At 34.7% G+C, this 26,439-nt stretch overlaps 1 protein-coding gene across 7 annotated transcripts in view; it reads right to left on the bottom strand.

Moving 5' to 3' along the window:
- METTL25 (methyltransferase like 25) overlaps window positions 1-26,439 on the bottom strand; it is a 168,481-nt gene that overhangs the window by 21,869 nt on the left and 120,173 nt on the right. For 4 of the 7 annotated variants that reach the window (XR_007153848.1, XR_007153847.1, XR_007153850.1 and 1 more), the window contains exons 10-12: window positions 19,219-19,293; window positions 18,587-18,658; window positions 16,582-16,690 (exon numbers count right to left, since the gene is read on the bottom strand). Coding sequence is in view for 1 of the 7 variants with exons in the window: in XM_047865848.1 (XP_047721804.1) it covers window positions 16,598-16,690; window positions 18,587-18,658; window positions 19,219-19,293 (240 nt within the window). In the remaining 6 variants the exon portion in view is untranslated. Of the gene's footprint in view, window positions 1-11,113; window positions 11,219-12,039; window positions 12,134-15,412; window positions 16,691-18,586; window positions 18,659-19,218; window positions 19,294-26,439 lie in introns of those variants that run through there. The other 3 variants (XR_007153845.1, XR_007153846.1, XM_047865848.1) reach the window with 3 other exon arrangements.

Below are 26,439 nucleotides of genomic sequence, written 5' to 3'. Positions count from 1 at the left end.
CAGCAGAAATAATATAGTCCCTTCCTCTTAGGATTATTGTGAGGACTGAATAAGTTAATAAAGTGCTTCGAACAGCACCTAGTGTGACACAGGCACTCAATAAATATTTACTTGGCATTATTATTATAACCCATCATGTCGTTTTGGAGTTTAAAAAACCTTTTAAAAATTGAGTAGTTGCCAAGGACACTCTGTATGAATGGTATGTACGTGTGTAAGAGAAATATAATGTTGGAGTCACCTCCAAAATTTTTTAAACAGATCTGGCCACTCAAGAAGACTCCTTCACAGAGAGCTGCTCAGATGCCAGCACATTTGAGAGTAGTGAGTCTGGAATTATGTTAACATATTGGAACCTTCCATGGAGACTGGGATGGTGAAAGAGCAATTTGAATAGTAGACTTTCAAAACTGTCAAAGAAATTGATGATGTATTCCTGCTTGCCAGGAAGGGGCTTATGCAACACCTTTGGACTGAATATGAGGCCAATAAAAATGGAACTTCTGGGGAGATTCAATGAAATCTATAACTGAAGTGGCCCCATTCTTCTCTTCCTGTCAAGCTGGCCATTTTGACATCTATTAACTAATACATGTAAGTGGGGTAAATATTTTTTTGATTATGACATCTGTTTAAGTTGGCCTTCTGTGTCTAGTCATACTTTCAGTTAAACTATATGCTGTTAGCATTTACTAGATTAGAATTGTTTTTTGGGGGCATAGAAAAAGTTTGCAACAAAGATTAAATTATAGGTTATTTTTTATAATCATATGGAGTATATAAAAAAGTTCTCTGCATTTATTTTTACATTTTGTGACTGGCCATTTGGGCATTTTTGGAGCGTATGTTTGAATTAAGTTTATTGGCACATTTATATAGAAGACTTGTTATCTCAATTGATTTCTGTCAAGTCATTAGTAGATTGCCTACATTTCCTTGTAGTTTATGTAAAAATATATAGGCTGAGACTATTCAAGAAGTTAGAAACAACCTAAAGGTCTAACAATAAAATAATGGGCAAACAGAATATATCTCATTAGGATGGACTTTTATGAAGTCATTAAAATGCTCATTTGAAGGCAGTGTAGAGTCATGGGAAAATGTTTCCTATATAATATTAAGTAAAAGAGGCAAAATACAGAAGGCTATGCTGACTGTTAAGGCAAATACAAACAATGCATGCATTTGGACCAACCGAAAATAACTACTTGCTAGTGGGAATATAAGTAATTTAAATGTATTTCTTCACTTTTTTTTTTAACAAAAAAAGAAAATGTAAAGAGCTTTACATGGCATGACCAAATTATTCAAGGGCCAAATTCCTCACTCATTTTTCATGGATTTGTAAAAATGACAGCTTGTATGTTAAGGAGATTTGAACTTCAGCCCAAGAACCTGACTTGTTTGCCTCGATAGATTTACTGTATCTTGACTTTCTTCATAAATTCTGTGCAAATTCCAATGCCAGGTGGTTTGCTATCTTTATTAATATGAAAAGATCTCATGGGTGGAAAGATACCATAGTCAGAGATAAACAGGAGGAGCACAGCATATGGTGTAGAAAGTCCACCAAAAGATATGAAGGCCTTTTGAAAAGTTGTTCATAATTGCTATATATATTTTTTAGAAGTTAGAGTTTTCTGGGAGATATCTAGATAATACAGAACATTTTCACATTATTAAAATTTACTTCCACATTAAATCCTTTACATTATAATTAAAAAATATTGCCATAGTCAATTGTGAGAAATGGTTGGAAAAAACACCCACCATTCAAACCCAAAATTTATTAAGTCCTCTTGGAGTAATGCCTGTTAAATAAAGAATGTCAGCTGAAGGTAGAGGGGGTTTGTGAGATTCTGGTTTCCCTTGCATTTATTCCTTGGCAGTGACTGAAGAAGGGGGGATCTAACCTTCTTAGATACAGACTTCTTGAGCATAAGCCAAGATGTTGGTCCATTTAGGGCGAAGCTGTTGCATACCCTTAGGATTTGCATGCTCCCCAACCTGGGAATGGAATGCAGCAGACACTAACAAAGCCTGGCAGGGTCTTCCATATTCTTGGGCATAAAACCATCCCAGAAGAACCATTTTAAGACTGACTTCTCAAATGTGAAACACTTGGGAATCTCCTTAAAATACCCATTCTAATTGAGTAGGTTTGGGATAGGGACTGAGGTCCTGCATTTTAACAAGCTGCCAGGTGATGTTGATGCCGTTGGTCCGTGGATTGTATTTTTGAGTAGTAAGCTCTAAACTCAGTTTACTTGAGAAAAATAAGTGACGTGGGACATTTCCTGCTTAATCTTTGCTTCCCATATATTATCTGTAACTGGAAACTAATCCTTGGACAAGGAAGTATGCCATTGGAGTGGACTCCAATTTTTATCCCTCCAGTGTCCAGAAACAGAAGTATTGGTAACTAAGAAATACATCATGTACCTCTTATGTTGAAGTCTTATGCATTGTTCTGTGCTCACCAGCTTTTGGAATGTTATGCCTTAATATTATGATGTGTAGACATCTGTATGGTTGACTACTTTTGAAATTTTGCTTTGGAATTTTCAAAGTTATTTATAAAAGATGTCTTTATAAAACCCCTTCTCTGGGTGACTCAGTCAGTTGAGCGTCCAACTCTTGATTTAGGCTCAGGTCATGATCTCATGGTTTGTAAGTTTGAGCTCTGCATCTGGCTCTGCACTGATAGTGCGGAGCCTGCTTGTGATTCTTTCTCTCTTCTCTGTCTATCCTTCCTCTGTTGCTCTGTCTCCAAAATAAAAAAAAAAGAAACAGGGGCGCCTGGGTGGCGCAGTCGGTTAAGCGTCCGACTTCAGCCAGGTCACGATCTCGCGGTCCGGGAGTTCGAGCCCCACGTCGGGCTCTGGGCTGATGGCCCGGAGCCTGGAGCCTGTTTCCAATTCTGTGTCTCCCTCTCTCTCTGCCCCTCCCCCATTCATGCTCTGTGTCTCTCTGTCCCAAAAATAAATAAACGTTGAAAAAAAAAAAAAAAAAAAATTTAAAAAAAAAAAAGAAACATTAGACTGAGGAATCAAGATGGCGGAGAAGTACGGGGACTGGGATTTCCCTCGTCCCTCAAACACAGCTGTATTGAGATCAGAATACTGGGTGTTCCAAACTCAGGAAATCCATTTGTGGAGTGACAGAAAAATCTCCACAGGCGGATGGAGACAGCTTGGTGGGACAGAGGTACATGTATGCAAACTGGGAGAGGTAAAATATCGTGGGCACAGAGGGGAGGGATCCCCTTCTGTAGAGAGACAAAAGGGAGAGAAAGAAAAGCTGTAGATTGTGGTATTTTGTCAAGGTCAGAGAAAAACCTCTCTGGACCATGGACTGGGGAATGAGAAATATGGAGAGTGCCAGTCTCTACTTTGTAAACAGCGTTAGCAGTGGAAGATCGGAGTCTTGTCTTTTCCTTTTTCTTTTCTCTTCTGTTTTTTTTTCTTTCCTTTCCTTTCTTTCATTTTTTAAATGCTTATTTATTTTGGAGAGAGAAAGAGAGAGAGACAGAGAAAGAACGAGTGGGGGAGGGGAAAAGAGAGAAGGGGACAGAGGATCTGAAGCAGGCTCTGCACTGACAGCCCAATGTAGGGTTTGAACTCATAAAATGTGAGATCATGATTTGAGCTGAAGTCAGACACTTAACCAACTGAGCCACCCAGGTGCCCACTAAAGATCAGAGTTTTCAAAAAAGTGTGATTTTCTCCAAACTGGGGGTGGCGGTAGGCACACACCTGGTGGGGAGGGGAGCTAGCCCTGGGGCTCATGGTGATCTCAGGGGCGCACTGGAAAAGAACAGTCCCCTTCCTTGAGTACTGTGGGTAAAGGGTATATTGCTTCCCAAGGATAAAAGACCCTACAGGTGCCAGCCATATCAGCAGGGTAGAGTGGTGCTACCCCAGAACTGGGTCCATGTGGTTCAGGATCCTTTAAGATGTCAGGTTTTGAATTCTAGCTCAGTGGCTAGGAGGCATGGGAGACTGTGGAGCAAGGCAAGCTGACTGCTTGTGCTACTCTGTAAAGGCTGCCTGAACAGCATAGTCTGAGACACTTGGTCCAGGGAGAAGAGACTGAGATGTCCCCATATATCTCCCCATCACCAACATGGTGGAGAGTCCGCAAACAAGATAGCAGCCCCCAGTGGAGGTGGGACCTACTTACACCAAACCCTGCCCCTCCATGCCTGACAACTGCTTATCTACTAGAGCAGGACTGACACTATAAGAACCAGAGGGCCTCTCCTCCAGACCAGCACAGCCACAGGTCCCAGGCACCAACAGACAACTGTCCTGTGGTTTTGTATATTAGTCTGTTGGTCTTTTTTTTCTTCCTCTCTCTTCTCTTTTCTTTCCTTCTCTTTTCTTTTTCTTTCTACTCTCTTCTTTTTTTTCCCTTTGGAAAAAATTTTCTGATTTGATTTTTGGCCAATTCTTATTATGTATATATGTATTAATATATACATTTATATATATATTAATTTCCTTTCGTTCTCTGTTTAATCAGGCATTTTTACTCAATTCTTTTTATACCTTTTCTATATTTTCTTCTTTGTTTTCCTTTCTGTCTCTCTGGACTAAGCCTTATAGTTTCTTTGATTCTTTGCTTGGTCTTTTTTTCACCCCTTTCATTTTCCTCTTTCTTTGGGATCAGGTCCCCTGCCCTTTCCTTTCTTCTGGGGTTACTTCAATGAACAAATGAAAGTATACCTGGTGGAAGGTATAAAGAATTCACCACCACAAGTAAGGAGGAGCTTTGTAGAAGACTGACCAGTGGATAGAGCAGCCAAATATGCAAGAACAGAGTGCACACAACACACTCCAAAATCACTTCCTGAAGTGCCAGGCCCTAGACAGTGTATGACCCCTTTTTAATATAGTAGTTTTTTGCAGGTCCAGGACACATAACAAGCTATTAAAACACATCAAAGACAGAAACCTAGCCAAAATGATGAAATAGAAGAATTCTCCTCAAAAGAAATTCCAGGAAGAAATGACAGCCAGAGAATTGCTCAAAACAGATATAAACAATATATCTGAACAAGAATTTAGAATAACAGTCATAAGACTAATAGCTGGGATTGAAAAAAGCATAGAAGACGCAGAGAATATATTGCTGTAGAGATCAAAGACCTAGCAAACAGTCATGATGAATTAAGAAATGCTATAAATGAGATGCAAAATAAACTAGATGCAGTGACAGCGAGGATGAAAGAAGCAGAGGAGAGACTAGGTGAAATACATGATAAAATTATGGAAAATGATGAAGCTGAAACAAAGAGGGAAAGGAAATTACTAGACCACAAGGGTCTAAGTGATTCAATGAAATGAAATAATATTGGTTATCACAGGAGTTCCAGAAAAAAGAAGAAGAGGGAGAAAGCTGCAGAAGGTTTATTTGAACAAATTAGAGCTGAGAACTTCCCTAATCTGGGGAAGGAAACAGGAATCCAAGTCCAAGAGGCACAGAGAACTCCCTTCAAAATCAACAAAAACAGGTCAACACCATGATATATCATAGTAAAAGTGGCAAAATACAAAGATAGAGAATTCTGAAAGCAGCTAGGGACAAATGGGCCTTAACCTACAAGAGTAGACTCAGAAGGGTGGTAGGAGATCTGTCCACTGAAACTTGGCAGGACAGAAGGGAGAGACAGGAAATATTCAATGTGCTGAATAGGAAAAATATGCAGCCAAGAATCCTTTATCCAGCAAGGCTGTCATTAAGAATAGAAGGAGAGATAAAGGCTTTCCCAAACAAAAACTAAAGGAGTTCATGACCACTAAACCAGCCCTGCAGGAGATTCTAAGGGGGACTCTGTGAGTAGAGGGCAGCAAAGACTACAAAGGACCAGAGTCACCACCATAGGCACAAAACCTACAGATAACACAATGACACTAAATCCATATCTTTCAATAATCACTCTGAATATAAATGGATTAAATGGCCCAATCAATAGACATAGGGTATCAGAATGGATAAAAAACCCAAGATCCATCTATATGCTGTTTACAAGAGATTCCTTTTAGACCTGAGAACCCTTTCAGATTGAAAGTGAGGGAATGGAGAACCATCTATCAAGCTTCTGGAAACCAAAAGAAAGCTGGAATACCATACTTATATCAGACAAACTAGATTTTAAACTAAAGGTTTTAACAAGAGATGGAGAAGGGCATTATATCATAATTATGGGGTCTATCCATCAAGAAGAGCAAAAAATTATAAATGTTTATGACTCCAATGTGAAACACCCAAATATATAAATCAATTAATCACAAACAAATAAATGTATAGATAATAATACTGTGATTTTAGGGGGCTTTAATACTCCACTTACAACTATGGACAGATCATCTAGGTAGAAAATCAATAAGGAAACGTCTCTGAATGACACATTGGACCAGATGGACTTAACAGTATATTCAGAAATTTTCATCCAAAAGCAGCAGAATACATATTCTTCTTGCATGCACATGGAACATTCTCCAAAATAGATCACATACTGGGTCACAAAACAATCCTCAACAAATGTAAAAGGAATGAGATCATACCATGCATATTTTCAGATCACAACTCTATGAAACTTGAAATCAATCAGAAGAAAAAAATTGGAAAGCCCACAAATGCATGGAGGTTAAAGAACATCCTACTAAAGAATGAATGGGTCAACTAGGAAATATAAGAAGAAATTAAAAAAATTATGGAAGCAAATGAAAATTAAAACATGACAGTCCAAACCCTATGGGATGCAGCAAAGGTAGTCCTAAGAGGAAAATACATTGTAATTCAGGCCTATCTCAAGAAGCAAGAAAGGTCCCAAAACATAACCTCATATCTAAAGGAAGAAGAAAGGCAGCAGCAAAGAAAGCCCAAAGTCAGCAGAAGAGAAAAAATAAAGATTAGAGCAGAAATAAACAATATAGAATCCAAACAAACAAACAAAACAAACAAACAAACAGCATAACAGATCAATGAATCTAAGAGCTGTTTTTTTGAAAGAATAAACAAAATTAACAACCCCCTACCCAGACTTCTCAAAATAGAAACAGAAGGAAAGCTTACAGACTCATTCTATGAAGCCAGCATTACCGTGATTCCCAAACCAGACAAAGACCCCACTAAAATGGAGAATTACAGGCCAATATCCCTGATGAACACAGATGCAAAAATTCTCAACAAGATACTAGCAAATCGAATTTAACAGTATGTTAAAAGAATTATTCACCATGTCAAGTGGGATTCATTCCTGGGCTGTAGGGCTGGTTCAATGTTTGCAAATCAATCAACATGATACATCACATTAAGGCAAGAAAGGATAAGAAGCATATGATCCTGTCAATAGATGCATAAAAAGCACTTGACAAAATACAGCACCCTTTCTTAATAAAAACTCTCAAGAAAGTTGGGATAGAAGGAACATACCTTAACATCATAAAAGCCATACATGAAAGGTCCACAGCTAATATCATACTCAATGGGGAAAAACTGAGAGCTTTCCCTCTGAGATCGGGAACATGACAGGAATGTTCACTCTCACCACTGTTGTTTAACATAGTATTGGAAGTCCTAGCCTCAGCAATCAGACAACAAAACAAAATGAAAGGCATCCAAATTGGCAAAGAGGTCAAACTTTCACTCTTTGCAGATGACATGATATTCTACATGGAAAAACCCAAAAGATTCCACCAAAAAACTGCTAGAACTGATCCATGAATTCAGCAAAGTTGCAAGATACAAAATCAATGTACAGAAATTGGTTGCATTTCTATACACCACTAATGAAGCAACAGAAAGACATATCAAGGAATCTATCCCATTAACAATTGCACCAAGAACCATAAAATACCTAGGAATAAACCCAACCAAAGAGGTAAGAGATCTGTATGCTGAAAATTAGAGAATCTTATGAAAGAAATTGAGGACACAAAAAAATGGAAAAACACTCCATGCTCTCAGGTTGGAAAAACAAATACTATTAAAATGTTGATACTACCCAAAGCATTCTACACATTTAATGCAATCCCAATCAAAATAGCACCAGCACTCTTCACAGAGCTAGAACAAACAATCCTAAAAATTCGTATGGAACCAGAAAAGACCCCGAATAGCCAAAGTAATGTTGAAAAAGAAAACCAAAGCTGGAGGCATCACAATCCTGGACTGTAGCCTGTATAACAAAGCTGTGATCATCAAGACAGTATTGTATTGGCACAAAAACAGACACAGTGACCAATGGAATAGAATAGAGAAGCCATAAATGGACCCACAAATGTATGGCCAATTAATCTTCAACAAAGCAGGAAAGAGTATCCAATGGAAAAAGGACAGTCTGTAGCAAATGGTGCTGAGAGAACTGGACAGCAACATGCAGAAGAATAAAAAGAGACAACTTTCTTACGCTATACACAAAAATAAATTCAAAATGAATGAAAGACTGAAATGTGAGACAGGAAATGATCAAAATCCCACAGGAGAAAATAGGCAGCAACCTCTCTGACCTTGGCCTCAGAAACTTCTTACTTGACATGTCTCCAAAGGCAAGGGAAACAAAAGCAAAAATGAACTATTGGGACCTCATCAAGATAAAAAGCTTCTGCACAGCAAAGGAAACAATCAACAAAACTAAAAGATGGAATGGGAAAAGATATTTGCAAATGACATACTGGATAAAGGGTTCGTATCAAAAACCTATAGAGAAGTTACCAAACTCAACACCCCAAAAACAAATGATACAGTGAAGAAATAGGCAGAAGACATGAATAGATACTTTTCCAAAGAAGACATCCAGATGGCCAACAGAAACATGAAAAGATGCTCAACATCACTCATCATCAGGGAAATACATATCAAAACTACATTGAGATACCACCTCATATCAGTCATAGTGGCAAAAATGAACAACTCAGGCAACAACAGATGTTGGTGAGGATGTGGAGAAAGGGAATCCCTGTTGCAATGCAAACTGGCGCAGCCACTCTGGAAAACAGTGTAGAGGTTCCTCAGAAAATTAAAAATAGAATTACCCTACAACCCAGCAATAGCACTGCTAGGAATTTACCCAAGGATACAGCAGTGCTAATTCGAAGGGGCACAGGCACCCCAATGTTAATGGCAGCACTATCAATTATAGCCAAATTATGGAAAGAGCCCAAATGTCCATTGACTGATGAACAGATAAAGAAGATATCGTATATATACACAATGGAATACTACTCAGTGATGAAAATGAATGAAATCTTGCCATTTGCAAAAATGTGGATGGACTGGAGGGTATTATACTAAGTGAAATAAGTCAGTCAGATAAAGACATGTATCATATATATATGATCATATATCATGTATCTCACTCATATGTGGAATTTGAGAAACTTAACAGAAGATCATAGGGGAAGGGAAGGAAAAATAACATACAAACAGGGAGGCAAACTGTAAGAGACTCTTAAATACAGAGAACAAACTGAGGGTTGATGGGGGTGGGAAAATGGGTGATGGGCATTGAGGAGGGCACTTGTTGGGAGGAGCACTGGGTGTTGTATGTAGTGATGAATCATAGAAATCTACTCCTGAAGCCAAGACTACACTGTATGTTAAATAACTTGACAAAAAAAAAAAGACATATTAAAATAAACAAAAAACAACCAAACAAAAACCCCTTCTCTGATTCTCTTTGTGACCCTTTTATATATGATATGTAAAATGTCAAACTATTTGGTATTTAATAATCAGCAACTGTCTTTAGGTTTTAGTAATTAAGATTTATTTTAAAATTAAAATTAAAGTTAATGTCTTGGTCAAGAAGCTTCTTAGTTTTCATTGATCTTCCTAATTTATAGTTACCACTATTATTAGTGTTCAATTCTTTCAAAAGTGTCCTCAGGACACAACTTTTAACACAAAGTTCTGATTATACTTATGAGACCGTAAAAACTAAGTATGACATACAGTACCCAAAGTAGTAAAAATGAATACATTATTTAGAATGTTAATGGGATTCTTATTATTGAATTTTTTTTTAAACCTGTGAACAGTGAGCTGAAAGATCTCTTTTAATGGGTTTCCTATGAGAACACATTTCTATGGAAAACACACCAACATTTTTTTTCCTTTTTCTTTTTCTTTTTTTTCTTTTTCTTTTTTGCTTTATTTGTGTAGTTTTGAATATAGTACTATACCTTAATTCCTTGGCCCACTAAAATTTGGAGACCACAGAGGTAGATGAAAGAAAAGAACAAAAGGGTAGTCTTTAAGCAGATATTGAGCATTCAAACCATTATGCTTTTAGGATAATATTAAATTCCTACAGTGAATGAGGAATGGGTGAATTATTAAGGATTACTGCTTGCTCCTTGGGTATATACTACTGTCACTATTACTAAGCATCTATATCCCTAATGCATCCTATTTTTTTGTTGTTTGTTGTTTTGAAGATTGAAGTAAGTGTGAAAGCACCCAGCAGTTAGTTCACAGATGTTCAATAAAGTTCAGTTGGATTTTCTAAGTCTTACTTGATGAGAAACACATATCCTCTGCTCTTTGAAAAGTTATAGATATTTGTTTGGTCTTCTATTTCCTGTCTTTCAAAGATGGCACTTCTGATTTGGCCAACAAACAGATATCCTATCCTTCTTATGCATTTGCATCTTGGGGAGAGGTTAGAATCTAAAAATCAGTACATAAATGTGTATATGATGTAACTCCACTGGGCTACTATGACCTATGACCCTCAGAGGCTCTGTAACACTTTTATTTACCTAACTAAACACAACTCTGAGACTTAGTTTTACTTTTCATAATAAAAGAATGGTAAGAAGATCTAGGTTGAATTTACTATGGTTTCATTAATCTTAAAGGTAGGAACTATGCTATTTATGGCAGCAATTTTAACGAAATCCTTTCTTCTCTAAACATCTGCAACCAATTTATTAGAATGAAAACACATTACCAATAATCTTATTAACAAACATTGATACTACAACTGTACTAAAGATCTAAAATATGAAGCATATTTTAAAAGAATTTCAAATCTATTTATTTTAAAGATAAACAACAGTATTTTCTATTAATGAGAGAAAAGTTAACCAAAAAAATAATTTACCTTTCAATAGCTTTCAGTTTTATCCTCTAGATGTTGACCCTCAAAACTTCTAAATATTATTCTTCAGTACAGTACAACCTGTGCTTTAGGGATGGTTTCTGGAACCTAGCATAAGCAGGTAATGTGAATGTAATTTTGGACCCTTTAAAGGTACTGTTTGTACATACATAGAAAGATATTCATTATTCTATACATTAAAAGTAAACACTTCTTTGCCTTCATTTTTATTCTTAGTTCTGTCCTTTTGAGTTAGCTTAAGTAGAAATAGAGTATTTAATTTTTTCTTTGTGATTTGAAGTCTGTTCCTCATGCCTTTATTTGCAGAGGTTTACCTGCAGCTATACTGTCTACTAAGATCAGAAATATTCTGAAGTCACCAGAACACCAGAGATGTCTGTTGTTATAATCAAATGGTATCTGGAATTGTTTTACCTTTCCCTTGAAACACATTACTTGAGTGTGCTTTGCCTGATGGAAAACCATCCTTGAGACTTTTTCTTAAAGGAGTTGTAGCAGTTATTAGAAGACTGGATTCTTTCCTGAGAGTTGAGCTAAGTGGAGCATTAGTTCAACATGATTAGCTGATGCACACCAAATCCCATGCTGACCAAATGGTGAATTTGGTGCATACTTTCTCCATTTTTCTCAAATTCAACGTGTTCAATCATAACTGTCTGAGAACAAGTTAAAGGCTTTTCCTCCCCTGAGATTTAAATACATGCTACTTTGTTCTGTGCTGAAATGTGTTAACTCTCTTATTCTGGATTGTGCATTGGAAAACTCTAATAAAAACAGTATAATTTGTTTTTAAAGGACTTCCATTGACAGAACATCTGCAAACTTAATGAGGCGATCCATTGAGATAAATACATCAACTAATAAATCCCCATACATGTAGCCAGTAGCATCACTGGCCAAGTACAAACCTGGGGAGGTTTGGAGACTTCCAGTTCCTTCTGGTCACAGGTTACCAGAGCACATCTTTCACATGGCAGATTATTTCTTAAACAGTTCTCTTTCCTGAAAATAAGCCATTCTACTGACCATACTTAAAACAAACTAAAGGAACCTATAATTAAAGAGGAGAGTGGAACAGAAGTAAACAGACTAAGACAAAGTTAGTTCATAGTAAAGGATTGTGTGCTTCTGTAGATACTTTCTTTTCTTTCTTCCCCAAAGTCATTATCTAAATCTTAACTCTTCCATATGCCTCTCATATGTGTTTCAATGCATAGATTATAAACTCCTAAAAATTAGGAACTGCCATAGTCTAGTTCTATAAATCTTCTTGCCCAACGTATAGTGTCTACGATAGTCTTAGTCACACTGTTGCAAACTAACAGTGGTTGACTAAATTCTATGCCACATCCAAAAAATACTTTTATCGAGATGTAGGAAATTAATAAAAGATTAATTGCAGATTCAATTTAATAGTTGTATGATTATTAATATTTTATTTTCCTTCTTGAGGCTGTTTTGGCATATTGTGTTTCTTTGAGAAATTTTTCCATTTCATACAAATGTTCAATTTTGTTGTCAGAAATTTATTGGCAAATTTACAGGCATGTTCCCTTTTATATACCTGATATTGATTATTTGAACGTTTTATTTTTTAAATGATTAGACTTACCAGAGATGTGTAAATTTTATTAATTATTGAAGAACCAACTTTTGGAGGTGTTAATCATCTCTCCGTGTTTTTCTTCCAGAAACTACTAATCTTTTGATTTTTAGTCTCTTCCTTTTCTAATATGTGTTGAAAGCTAATGTTTTCTTATATCATGGTTTAGCTCATCCCGTAAGTTTTGATGGGCAGTGTTATCATTATAATTCAATTATTTTCATTATTACTCAAATACTCTCTAATTTCCACTGTGAGTTCTTCTTTGACTCAGAAGTTATTTAGAGGTATAATTCTTAGTTTAAAGAATATGGGGATTTTCTACTTATATTTAAAACAATTTTTAAATTTTTATTTACATATATATTTAAGTATATAATAAATTTTATAAGTATATAATAAAATTATATAATACATAACAAATATATATATATATATATATATATATATATATATATATATACACCCCATGTCCAGCATGGAGCCCAACATGAGGCTTAAACTCACAACCCTGAGATCAAGACCTAAGCTGAGATCAAGAGTCAGATGCTGAACTGAGCCACCCAGGCACCCCTAAAACAATTTTTTAAGCTTAAATGCATTGTGGTCAGAAACTACATATAATATAGTTTCAATTTTTTTGAAATTTATTAAAATTTACTTCAAAGCCCAGCATATGGTCAACTTTTGTAAAATTTTCATACGTACTTGAAAAAATTATATAGTAGTTGGGAACAGTTTATAATAAACTGTTTATCCATTAGCTCAATTTTACTTCTTTCATTGTTCAAATCTTGTATCTTTTTGGTTTTGTTTGCTTTTTCCATAAGATAGAGGGAAACATGAAAATATTCCCAGCATGATTGTAGACTTGTTTCTCCCTGTAGTTAATTTTTGCCTTATATATTTTGTAATTATGGTATTAACTAAATACAAACTTACATTTTCCTGGCAAATTGAAATTCTTTTCATTATGAAGGTTACCCTTTATCTTCCAGAATATTTTTGCCTGAGATTAACTAAAAATCTACTTTGATATTGATAAATATCCTTCCTTTTGATGAGTAATAGCAAATATGCCTTTTCCTTCCTATTACTTTTGAATTTTTTATACCCCTGTTTTAGATGTTTTTTCTAACCAGCAACTTATTGGGCTCTATTTTTCCAATTAGTCATCTTTGTTTTATAATTGAAGCATTTAATGTACATTTAATGGAAGTACTGACATATCTAGGTTTGAGTCTACTATCCTATACTATTTGCTTTACATATGTTTATGTACCAGGAATTAATTGCTTTACATTGAGAACTACAACCATGTGCCTTAATATGACAGAGCTATGGGGTCTAAGAACTGAGACCACCTGTGTCAACATGATTTATTTGTTTGGTAAAGGAAATCTTTGCCCAGGAAAGATAAGGCTGTAAACCAATAAATAACTTCATTGTTTCAGGAAATTCTCATATATTAATTTATCTCAGACAATCTGCTCACCTTGGCAAAGAGCTCATTTATCAAGCAACAGTTTACTTATCAGAACTTGCTTCAAGACCCTTGCCTTGCTATTAGATACCAATCATAAAACTTGTCATGAACTTTTCCAAATTGCAGTCTGGTCTCCACCTGAAAAGAGCCACCTTCAAAATGCTGTAAATATCCTCTCCTGACTTTACCTTCAGAGACCCTCAAGGCAGAATCCCCTATTACTACAGACAGTTTTAATAAATTCAGTTTTGCTTTATTAACAGATTGCCTGGAGACATTTTGTGGGAGTTCAATAACATATTTAATCTTTTAATGCTCATAACAACTTTATAAGTAAATTTTATTCTTATATTCTTTTTACAGATGAGAAACCTGAGGCATACTGAATACTAAAGTGACCTACACAAGGACAGACAATAATTTAACTCATATGAATCTAAACTATGGTACTAATATTACTGAGCCTATCTTCCCTTGAAGTCTTATCAATTTGAAGGTGCCATAAAGGATCTCATGTCCTGACACTCTCAGCCCTATACAATAATTACAGTACTAATTATGGTAATTAGTAATTTTGTTGTCTTTCTTACTAGACTGTGAGCTCTTTGAGAAAAGGGACATATCTTGTTTGTCTCCGTGCTGCCAGTGCCTAGCCTAACGTCTGACACATGATAAGCATTCAATAAATGTTTCTAAAATGAAAATTAAATGAAACCCACTTTACAAATGAGGCTCTGAGATATTAAGAGTCTTGCTTTAGCTCACTCAGAATGTAGCTGTCAGGATTGATGCTCCTGCCAATACATCACATTCTTTAGCTCAACTGTAAATGAGTTCTCAAAGAGCAGTTTTTATGAGAGGAGAGTCTACAAACATTGCAATGGGGATTCATGTGTATAAAGCTGTAGTCCTGCCAAAATATTATATTTCTTTGTTCTTTTGCTGACATATTATCATCTCAGTGGGTCATACAAGTTATCTCATGTTGATTAGCTTGAATCACACAAATGTCTCTATTAAAAATGGAAAGTATTAACTGATAAATATATTTTCTGACAATGTTTTAAGGCATAGGGAAGTTACTACAAAGTTTCCTTGGTATTGAAACAGTTGGAGTTCACTTTACTAAACAGAGCTTTACACACATGAAGTTTTTTTTCTTTATTATAATGAGAAAATAATGTTATATAAATATTTAGGCATCAGGGCAAAAGTTCAAAATCTTACATATCTGGGAACGGTGGGTGGGGTGGCAAATGTGAACGTGTGCATGCTCGTAAGTGTACAGATGAAACAAGACTGGTAAAATGTTGATAATTATTGAAGTTTGTGATGAGTACATGCGATTCGTTAGACTCTACTCTTCATTTCTGAACATATTTGAAATGTTCCATAATAAAAAGCTTAAAAAGTGGCTATTTTCCCCAGTATTGTACTAGCTACACAAAGTACCTGATCATCCACATATATAATGGCTGCAAACTTCCTATCACAACACAGAGCAAAAACTTGTTCTTTCCATCTGCGGATAGACTCTAAAATTTAAGAGAGTAGTTACTTCTTCTGATGGGAGAATTTTATAGTCTTTTGCTGAGCATCAAGGAAGCTTTTTGCCAACTGTCGTATCTTCTGTGTATATTAGAAATCTCAAGATTTCTGCAAATGAAAAGAACCTGTACCACACTGGGCATAGCACTGGCCTTCTTTCATTCTCTCTTGCTTTTCTCAGACTGGCTTTCTACAGAGCACAAGGTAATTATCTATTTTAATAAGATAAGTAGTATCAAGATTCCTTAAAGTGAAGCTCACAAGATGCATATTTCTTTAAGGACACAGAATATCTTCTCATGTAACTTAGATGAAAACACATATTAAGCACTTTTTGTATCTGCCTGGTTCCTGGGTGTTTCTTTCCTTTTTGGATTTTTCCCTCCAGATGACATGGAAAATCCTTCCAAAATCTGGAGGAAAATGAAAGTGATCTTCTGTGCTAATTTTATTATATATACACCTATAACTTTCCTCTGTCCAAAAAGTTTTTAAATCAATAAAAGTCAAAATGAGGTATGTAGCAAATATTAAGGGTCTCAAACAATAGGAAACAAGGGTCAGATTACAATGTACTATTGATATAGTAACTCAGGAATGTAGGTCAATACTTTAAATATTTTCATGAGTTCTTATTTTATTAATGTATGCTTTGACAATGGAAAAATAGATTATGGTGTTCTGTTGTTAGCTATTATTTTATTGTTTATTTAAAATATAGAGCAATGTTTTTTCAAATATTTACATAACACAACATAAATGTTTAGAAGAGCAAAATTAGTGATAGTTTCCACAAACAGATACATCTAATACCTTGCTTCAACTGAAATCATTGCTGCTTCTTCAGAGCAATAATAGCATAACATCTGGGAGATTTCACAGGATCAAACAACTTCACAAGTGCAGACCATGCAATATTTTCCTGCAAATTGATAAGTGATTTAAATACATAGCAATTTGTTGAAGATAAGAATGAAAGATGAGTCAGACTATATATTGTAATATAAAAACAACATAAAAGACAAACTATATAAAAGAAAATTATTCTTTGCTGAATGAAATTAACGTTTACAATTTCACCTACAGGAATTTATGTTGAGGAAATAAAAGATTTACATAAGATAGTGAACTACAGGGTTATTCTTGGCTGAAATTGTGAAAGAGTGGAAGTGATAAAAAACAATTGGGCATTACTTAAAGAAATTATTATATGATGAAACATTATTCACCTTCTGTAGTATATTCAATAAGATGAGAAAATTCTGAATAAAATAAATGAAACAGATTAGATTCAAAACTGCACTTGTAATTTGATTCCTTTATCTTATCATCATCTTATCTTATGTTAGAGAGCAGGGAGGGGTAAAAGGAGAGGGAGAGAGAATCTTGAGGGCTCTGTCTCTGGACTGTGAGACCATGACCTGAGCCAAGATCATGACCTGAGCTGAAATCAAGAGTCAGACAGCTTGACTGACTGAGTCACCCAGGTGCCCCAGATTCCAATTTTAATTAAAGTAGAAATAATGCGCTCATATATATGTGTGCAACATATACATATTAGAAAGAGGCACTAGAATACAAAACAAAAATTAAGTTAATGCTGAAAGATGGGACTGTTGTCATTTTTAATTTTCTTGTTTATATTCTTCATTTAAAACTTTCTAACATATAAGTGTTATTTTAGAATAAGATATTATTTAATATTATTTAACATTGCTATTATTTAACATTGCTATTTAAAAATTATTATTATTTAACATGCTATTTAAAAATATTTTATTAACAAGTTAATATTTTATGCTTTATATCATTTCATTGCCAATCTATTATCTTTGTGCATATTACTTATTTAATTTAATTTATTTTTTTACCATTTACTTATTTTATTTAGGTCAATGGAAATTGCTTTGAAAAGGTAAATAATGAGTACCTAGTAAAACAGGCCCAATTCTGTCACCTATGAAATTGGAAACCAAAGATTTCCAGTGATTTTGAGTTACTTGGTAGCTTAAGAAAGTACACAATTATCCAAATATTTAAAAATTGTCTTTTTTCCATAAAAATATAAATTAGAACAAAAGCAAGCATTTATTAAAATCCATTTGTTCCAAATAGCCTGTTGAAAAGAAGAAAGTAAAATTACCCACTATGATAGAACAAAATTGTTAAAATAAAGGGCTTATGGTGGAAACATGAGGCTGAATCCATGTATGGGTTTAATTTAAACAGTTCACATAACTATTTTGATCATAGCTCAGTGTAAAATCTGCAAAAAAATTTTTCCTTAAAGACAAGCAAAAAACCAGTTTTTTTGGTGCATTCAACATAGATTAAAAAAACCCAAGACTGTGAAGAAGCAAAAGCAATTTTCACTGATCAGAAAGAAATTTTTATACTGCAGATTACATATGTCCAAAATCCAAAAGTGATTTAAAAGGTAAATTTTCATTAAATGAAATATATATATATATATATATATATATATATATATATATATATGTAATATCTTTTATGTCTGGCCTTTATTAAATTTAGCTACACAATACGTCATATATGATAGTTGTGTTCACTGCCTACCACACAGTAATTACCATACAATTAAAAGAACATAAACTTTATTATAATAGGTTTGCTGAAAACATCTGTTGTACATATGTTTATGTTTAAAAAGAGATGGAATGAATATTTAAACTTGGAAAATATAATAAGAAAAATTATCTGACTAGCTGTATGCAAAAGAAACTTATCCTAGGTAATAGTGGATCTGTTTACTATATTAAATAAAGATATTAGTTATATATTTTAAAATATAATTTACCTGCTCTTTCAGATAGCAAAGTCGATCCAGAAGAATCAGTGTCTCTATACAAGGAGCCAGAACAACTTTCAACTAAAAGAAAGGGTAAGATAGGATGGTAGAACTTTAAAAAACAAAACAAAACAAAACAAACAAACAAACAAACAAACACAAACTAGCTTAACACTTATGTTCAAGAAAATGCATCTACAGAAATTTATATAGGGCCAAATCTCCAATACCAATTGTATATATTCAGAAAACGAATACTGCAGAGATCAAAAGTTTTTCTTTAATAATAACAGGAATCCAAAGGCAGTGGTACGTATGATAGAGAGTTTTCAGAGGTACTAAGAATGAAATTCATTAAAACGCATGCTGGGGAAATAACTGCATTGAGACAAGTATGTGTTCAAAGAACTCTGAAATTTCTTCTGTGCATTTATGATACATTTTAAGAGAAATCTACCATGTGTTCTCTTTATTACATTACTGACACCTAATATAGTTCTGAAATAGGAAATGGTCCAAAACGGTTTTTCTACAGTAAGAGAAAAACAACATAGATTGGTTGGTCCCACAATAAAATGTAATTGAACCCCATTCAAGTCTGGCAACATATCCAATTTAATATGTTCATTTCTGAGATTTACCATATTAAAAGCTTCCAGCTCATTCATTCTAGGCTTGTACTTCTCGTAGTAGTCCATTATAACTTTTTCTGGCAGCTTCAAGATAAAACAAGAAATGTAACAACAGTTTAAAAAAAAAAAGTTTTTCCTTATCAAACATTAAAGTAAAACCAACATTAACAATTTAAAACAAATTTGGGTGTGTGAAGAACTCTAAGGATATGAATGAAGCAAGTCAATAAACTAAGTTCTTTCATTAATATCTTCTACACCTATTCAGCATACTGTAAATAAAACAGCAGTAACATCCTATTAATATTGTTTAATTTCAACAAGTTGATGAAATATTTGTTTCTATGTTTAGGGTACATAGTAGGAGCTCAATAAACATTTTTTGAGTAAAATTAAAAAATTTAAATGATATATCTAAAACTATATATCCTAGAGAATAATTCAAAGGCCACAAAAACCCAGTAAGGACATATGTTCATATTTAAGGTAATTTCCTCTAACGTGCACATAACAAATCCATCAACAAGCATTACTTTCTGGTTTTCCTCAAAAACATAGGATACCTATAATACAATGAACCCTTGTGGTTAGCAGGCCACTTTTTAGAACATATATGCTTCTGTTCACACCAGTTGAATTTTGTTTACTGAGTCAATTGTATTTGTTTCTAAACTTGTTATGCCAGTTATAGAATTGTAATGATATAAGTAAATATTACATAATTAATGAAATATTAATGCAAAAGGAAATGTTGTTTCTATAAATTGGATGCCTTTGTGAAAGGATTGATAAAGGAAAGTCACTAGAAGAAATTGCTGTCAAATTACATGTGGTCAAAACAAACGTAAGTCTGGATAAAAAGAGTAAAATATCTGAAAGGATTTGTATTTAGATTTTTTCTGCAAATGTCTACCTGAATTTATTATTTTTTCAAAGTCCCTATTCTTTTTCTTACTGAACTAAATTTCTTTTGAATTTAAAAAGTATAAAAAGGTTAATGGTGAAAAGCAAGGTTTTGTCTCAGTTTTTAGTGCAGCTTTCCAGAAAAGATTTTCCCCTTAGTACAGAACCCAAGCAGATTATACCTCCTTCACCAACCCTTTTATTTTCAAAAAAATTTTTGTTATTTTTATTTTTTCATTCTCAGGTTAGTTAACATACAGTGTAGTCTTGGCTTTCAGGAGTAGAACAGTGATTCATCTCTTTCATATGGCACCCAGGGCTCATCCCAAAAAGGGCCCTCCTTAATGCCCGTCACCCATTTAACTTACCCCCTCACTGCAACTCTCAGTTTATTCTCTGTATTCAAGAGCCTCTTATGGTTTGTCTCCTTCTCTGTTTTTATCTTATTTTTACTTCCCCACCACTTTTAAAAATCTTGCCCATCTTTGAATCAAATGAGTACCCCTAAACCAAACTTCTGCAGTAGTGTATATTGGACTGGATCCAGGCCTGCGATTCAAGCCAGGAAAACTCATCTCACAAAATTGTGTGTGTTTGAATTACAGCCTTTAGTTAGTCTTCTCTCCAGCCATCTGAGATCAGCAGTTACGGGACAAGTCAGAACTCATCATCTTTTTCTGATCCTGCCTCACCAGCATACTGCTTCCTATAAATACAGTTTTTCAGTGTGATTCCTTGGGTTCTCCAGTATTCTCTGTTTCTCTCTTATGCCAAATTGGGAAGCACAACCCTGGTCATCAATTGCATTTGTCCCAAACTAGGAACTGTTGATTTTGCTGCTCAGAATATTCCAGTCTAGAGAACTGTGTTGTTGGTTTTGTCAGTGATCTGTAACTCTGGGAATTTTCTTTTGGTATCTTTCTCCATCCCTCTTTACCTTCATTGTGCTTCATAAAACACATGATTTGAGATTTAGCATGCTTTCTGATTTTGTCAAAGAAGTTGTGTTTTGGTTTTTATTTGTTGCTTTTGTGTGATTCTGAAGGGAAAAGGTGAGAACATCATCTTAACTCTCCTATTTTTTTAAAAATGGAAATTGGTTGTTTAAGGGAAACAAAGCTGGACACTGTAGACTGCCTTAGAGGTATGCTTGATGTAAAAAAATTAAGACAGAACTCCAAAGAGTGACCCTATACAAAGCTGTGTGCAAAGACCAAAACAACAAATGGCCTTGTGCTTACACCAAAAGTCTGGTAAGTAAAAGTATATTAATATGTTTTTAAGTGAAAAATTCAGTGTTTTAAGTTTTCATCAGTTTTTTCAGTGATACACTCAACTGCCAGTTTCATTACATTAGATCACAGAGATTATTTGGAAAATTTAAAAAGATACTATCTCATTTAATCCTAACATCAATCTGTAACATACATATTTTCATATAATTTTTTTTTTTTTGGTGTAAAAAGGTGATTTTATTAAAGCATGGGGCAGGACCTGTGGGCAGAAAGAGCTGCCTTCATGATCTCATTTTGTAGATGACATTATTGAGTGTTAAAGTCAGGGAGAGCCTAGGTAGGGCCAACGTCCTAGAGATGGAGGAAGGCATCAGAATTGAGTCACTGCCTGGTGCAGATCATACTTCGGCAAGGACATACATAAAAACTTACAAGTTGAAGTGCACATTGAATGGCAGTTGAGAGTACTGATCATGAATTTTATTGCTCCCTGTTGCCCATTCCCTAGACTCCAGAAAAGGAGATTAATATGAGTTAAGCTGTGCAATAGGGCCCTAGCTCAGAGAGCTAAGTTTTGAGTTTAGGGAGATACCCAGTCTGAAAGAGAAACTGGAGTGAGAGGCTGTAAACAAGCGGTTATGTTCATGTTCAGGTGCTTTAGATTATTTTCCCCACTTTTTAAATAATTTTTGACAGTAATTTTAACTCCAGTATAGCCTTTGTGTTGGACAATACCTGCAAAGGTTTCAAGAGTCAAAGTTGTGGATACAAGTATCTCTTCTTTAATGCTTCAGTAAGATTCATAAGTCCTTGAATTTCTTCTGTCTTTATCTCAAACCTCAATTCTTCAGTCTCCTTTAGAAGTACATTTATTTTGTCTCTTGGCAGGCATGAATTTTCTCTTTATTCTTCCTTACTTGTCTGATTTGGAAAAATGCTAAATGAACATTTTTCTTGTGCTCAATGTCTGCTAATAAGTTATATAAATAGGACCAAAAGAAGTAGACAGTCTAGAGTTAGACAGTCTGGATTGGAGTTCTTTCTCCTCAATTATGTAGTTTGGCCTTAAGAAATGTACTTATCCACTTAACCTGTGTCTCAATTTCCTTATCTGTAAAATGAGTATAACAGTATTCATTTGACAAGGTCATTCTTAGTATTCAGTAAGGTGATATAAACCATGCTTTTGGCAGTGTCCGGCACAAAGCAATGGTTCAATAAACATTATCTTTTCTCATATTGTTTTTTTAAATAAACTTATATTTTAAAAGTTTTAGATTTACAGAAAATTTGAAGATAGTATAGAGAGTTCCCATATACCCTATACCAAATTTCCTCTATTATTGACACCTTACAATGGGGTTATTTGTTATAATTAATGAACCCAATACTGATAGACTGTGTTAGCTGAAGTCCATTATTTTATTGAGAATTTCTTAGTTTTTGCGGCATCTGCCTGACTCAGTCAGAAGAACATGTGACTCTTGATCTCAGGGTCATGAGTTTGAGGACCACATTGGGTGCAGAGATTACTTAAATAAATAAAAACTTAAAAAAATAATTTCTTAGTTTTCACCTAATGTCTTTTCAGTTCCACCATCCTATCCAGGATATCACATTGGATTTAGTCCTATTGGTTGTGATAGTTTCTCAGACTTGTCTTGTTTTTGATGACCTTGAGAGTTTTGAGGAGTAATGGCTAGACATTTTGTAGAATGTTCTTTCACTTGGATTTGCAGATGTTCTTTCTCATAATTAGACTAGGGCTATGGGTTTTTGAGAGGAAGACCACAGAAATAGAGTACCATGTTCCTGACATATCAAGGATACCTATCAACATAAATTTAACATCATTGATATAGACCTTGATTACCCAGATAAGACAGTGTTTGTCAGGTTTTTCCACTCTAAAGTTCCTCTTTTTTCCACTTTTCATACTGCACACTTTGGAAGAAAGTCACTATGTACAGCCTACATTTAAGGAGTGGGGACTTATATTTCATTTCCTTGATGGTGGAGTATCTAAATAGATTACTTGGAATTCCCTTCCATGGGACATTTGTCTCTTCTCTTTATTTATTAAAGTTTTTTTTTGTTGTTTTTTAATATAAAGGGGCCTAGGTAAGCAAACATGGACTATACTGCAATTTCATAGAAAGTGGGCTGGATGACTGGATGAGAGATACATGGCTGTTTAGAGATCCTCCCACATTGTACATGATCAAACCTGGGTTAGCAATTAACTTAGTTCTCACCAGGAGATGGTGAGACTGAGGCTGCCGACATATCCACGGGTAGGCCATAACTGGTTCAAGAACTAAGGTAGGTGGATGTGAAGGTGAAGCCCATTAGGCGATCTGCCCAGGGAGCTGGGAAGACAAAGCCAGTGGCAATGAGACTGAATTGGTTCTAACAGTCTTAGATTAACAAAGAAAGTTATTCATGCTATTATTCAAAGGATTAGTGTCACTACGAATCTTTTGCAGTATAATGCAAAGATGACTCAGTATGATTCTTACTTTTAGAAATGATGTGATTATGTACATAACATATTCATAAGCCCTGAAATTTATGGACAATGAGATAGAAGTTTTCTTTTCTTTTTTTTTCTTTAACTTTTATTTATTTTTGAGACAGAGAGAGACAGAGCATGAACAGGGGAGGGGCGGAGAGAGAGGGAGACACAGAATCGGAAACAGGCTCCAGGCTCTGAGCTGTCAGCACAGAGCCCGATGTGGGGCTTGAACTCACGGACCGTGAGATCATGACCTGAGCCGAAGTCGGACGCTTAACCGACCAAGCCACCCAGGAGCCCCAAGATAGAAGTTTTCTTAAAAATAAAGCAAAATGTAATGTATAAAGTTATTTCCATATTCTCTAATGTATACCTGTCCAATAATTAGTTAACAGAAATAAAATTTGAACTTTCTACTATATGAAAGCAGAATCTACATACAAAATATTAACTTCAGCTCATAGTTATTCTAAAAATGATCACTGATATATCATATAATTATTACATATTCTTTCATTTGAATTAAATATGTCATTTGCAGATTTTGTACACATCAATAATTCTAATAGTTTAAAATAATGTAACATTAAAACATGTTTTCTCCTATATTAAAAGCATATTAGGGGCGCCTGGATGTCTCGGTCAGTTAAGTGTCCAACTTTTGATATTGGCTCAGGTCATGATCTCACAGTTTGTGAATTTGAGCTTTGCGTCGGGCTCTGGTCTTACAGGTTGGAGTCTGCTTGGAATTCTCCCTCTCTCTCTCTCTCTCTCTCTCTCTCTCTCTCTCTCCCCCTACCCCACTCATGCTTTCTCTCATTCTCAAGATAAATACACTTTAAACTTTCTTTTTAAAAAAGCAGTATTAAAAACTAAGATAATTAAGTATCTCTTTTTCTTCCATAAATAAATAAATAAATAAATAAATAAATAAATAAATAAATAAAGTAATATATTTTCCTGTCCTTTAAATGATCATATCCTATCTTCTACTACTTCCTAGAGCTCTTTGTTGTCTGAGAGACATTTCTGTACCTAAAGCTTCTCTGTGGTTAGCTGGGAGAAAAAAGATAGTTTTTATAGGCAATGTGACTGTTCTTATGTAGAATTAGACTTACATTATGTAAGAATGTTCTATTGCATAATGGAAATATCCCTTTATTTTCTGCACATTTGGCTTGGTCTTTGCATATAATATTGACATATTGTTTTTGATCTTAATTTAAAGGAAGTATAATTGTTAAATCTTGTTTTTTATCTACCCCCAAGTGTAATTGCTACAAATAAGTACAATCATTAGTTGTAGGGAACTTTATTATTAATAAGAGTATCCTCATTTTCAAGGATAATTTGAGGTGGTTTACACTATGAAGCATAAAAACATATCAGTAGTAGGGTCATTAAAGAAAGGATAAACTCTTAAGGGTGTACAATTCAAAGGAGAAAAACATGATACCAAATAACCTAATTAAGGACAGTTGCTGGAATCAAGCATAAATGTAAACTGGAGCCTCCTGATAGCTAAAGCAAAAAATAAGTTGAGTGTTCTTTGGAGGAGACTGTCATATCATGAAAACCTATAAAAATTATTATATAGATTGTTATATAACAGGATCTACATAAATGAAAAGGCTTCTAAATACTGTCTTTATTGAATGTCCAAAAATATCCTCATTGAATCAAATATATTAAGACTGAATGCCCCTAAAACCTAAGCCCCATGGGTTTCTGTCCAATCACTGCTTGGGGAAAGAGTCACGGGCTGCAACTTATGTATAAATCTTCCTGCAAGTACAGTTTCCCCTCTTCTACCTTAATCACCTTATTGGATTTAGGGAGTTTGTTTATAAAAATTCTTTTTTTTTAATTTAATGTTTATTTATTTTTGAGAGAGAGAGAGAGAGAGAGAGAGAGAGAGAGAGAGAGAGAGAAAGAAAGACCATGAGCAGGAGAAGGGCAGAGAGAGAGGGAGACCCAGAATCTGAAGCAGGCTCCAGGCTCTGAGCTGTCAGCACTGAGCCCAACATGGGGCTCAAACTCACAAACTATGAGATCATGACCTGAGCTGAAGTCGGATGCTTAACTGACTGAGCCACCCAGGCACCCCTGTTCATAAAAATTCTATCCAAAGAGCTATGAAAGAGATCAAATGAGTCAACGAGATCTTCTTTATCTTGGTCATGGGGAGGGTAATGCAGAGAGGGGAAGTAATGAAAGCTGAGTCATGAATAAACTTATCAATAAGAAAAATCTCAGAGGAAAAATTACCTAGAACAAAGAGTGAAATTGTTGTTAGTTCAGGAGCTCATCATAATCGTAAAGGATTAAAAAATATATTGCTTAGAAAATAACAGTAACTTGGTCACTATGGCAGTTTTGAATCTTGCTCTCATTAACAAATACATTCTGATGAGACTAGGCTCTACTTCTGGTTTTGGTTTTTATCAAGCCAAGAGATCCCAATCTTTCTTTTAAGTATATGTATTTCTGGAATAGAGTCCCACAAATTGAGAAAACCTGAGTACATCTTTACTTCTTGCAATCAAATGACCACTTCTGTTTCTTCTTAAAACTATA

Source organism: Prionailurus viverrinus, chromosome B4, assembly GCF_022837055.1.
Source record: "Prionailurus viverrinus isolate Anna chromosome B4, UM_Priviv_1.0, whole genome shotgun sequence".
Taxonomy (NCBI): Eukaryota; Metazoa; Chordata; class Mammalia; order Carnivora; family Felidae; genus Prionailurus; species Prionailurus viverrinus.
The sequence above is the reverse complement of the archived record's forward strand: the minus strand, read 5'-3'. Positions and strand labels throughout refer to the sequence as shown.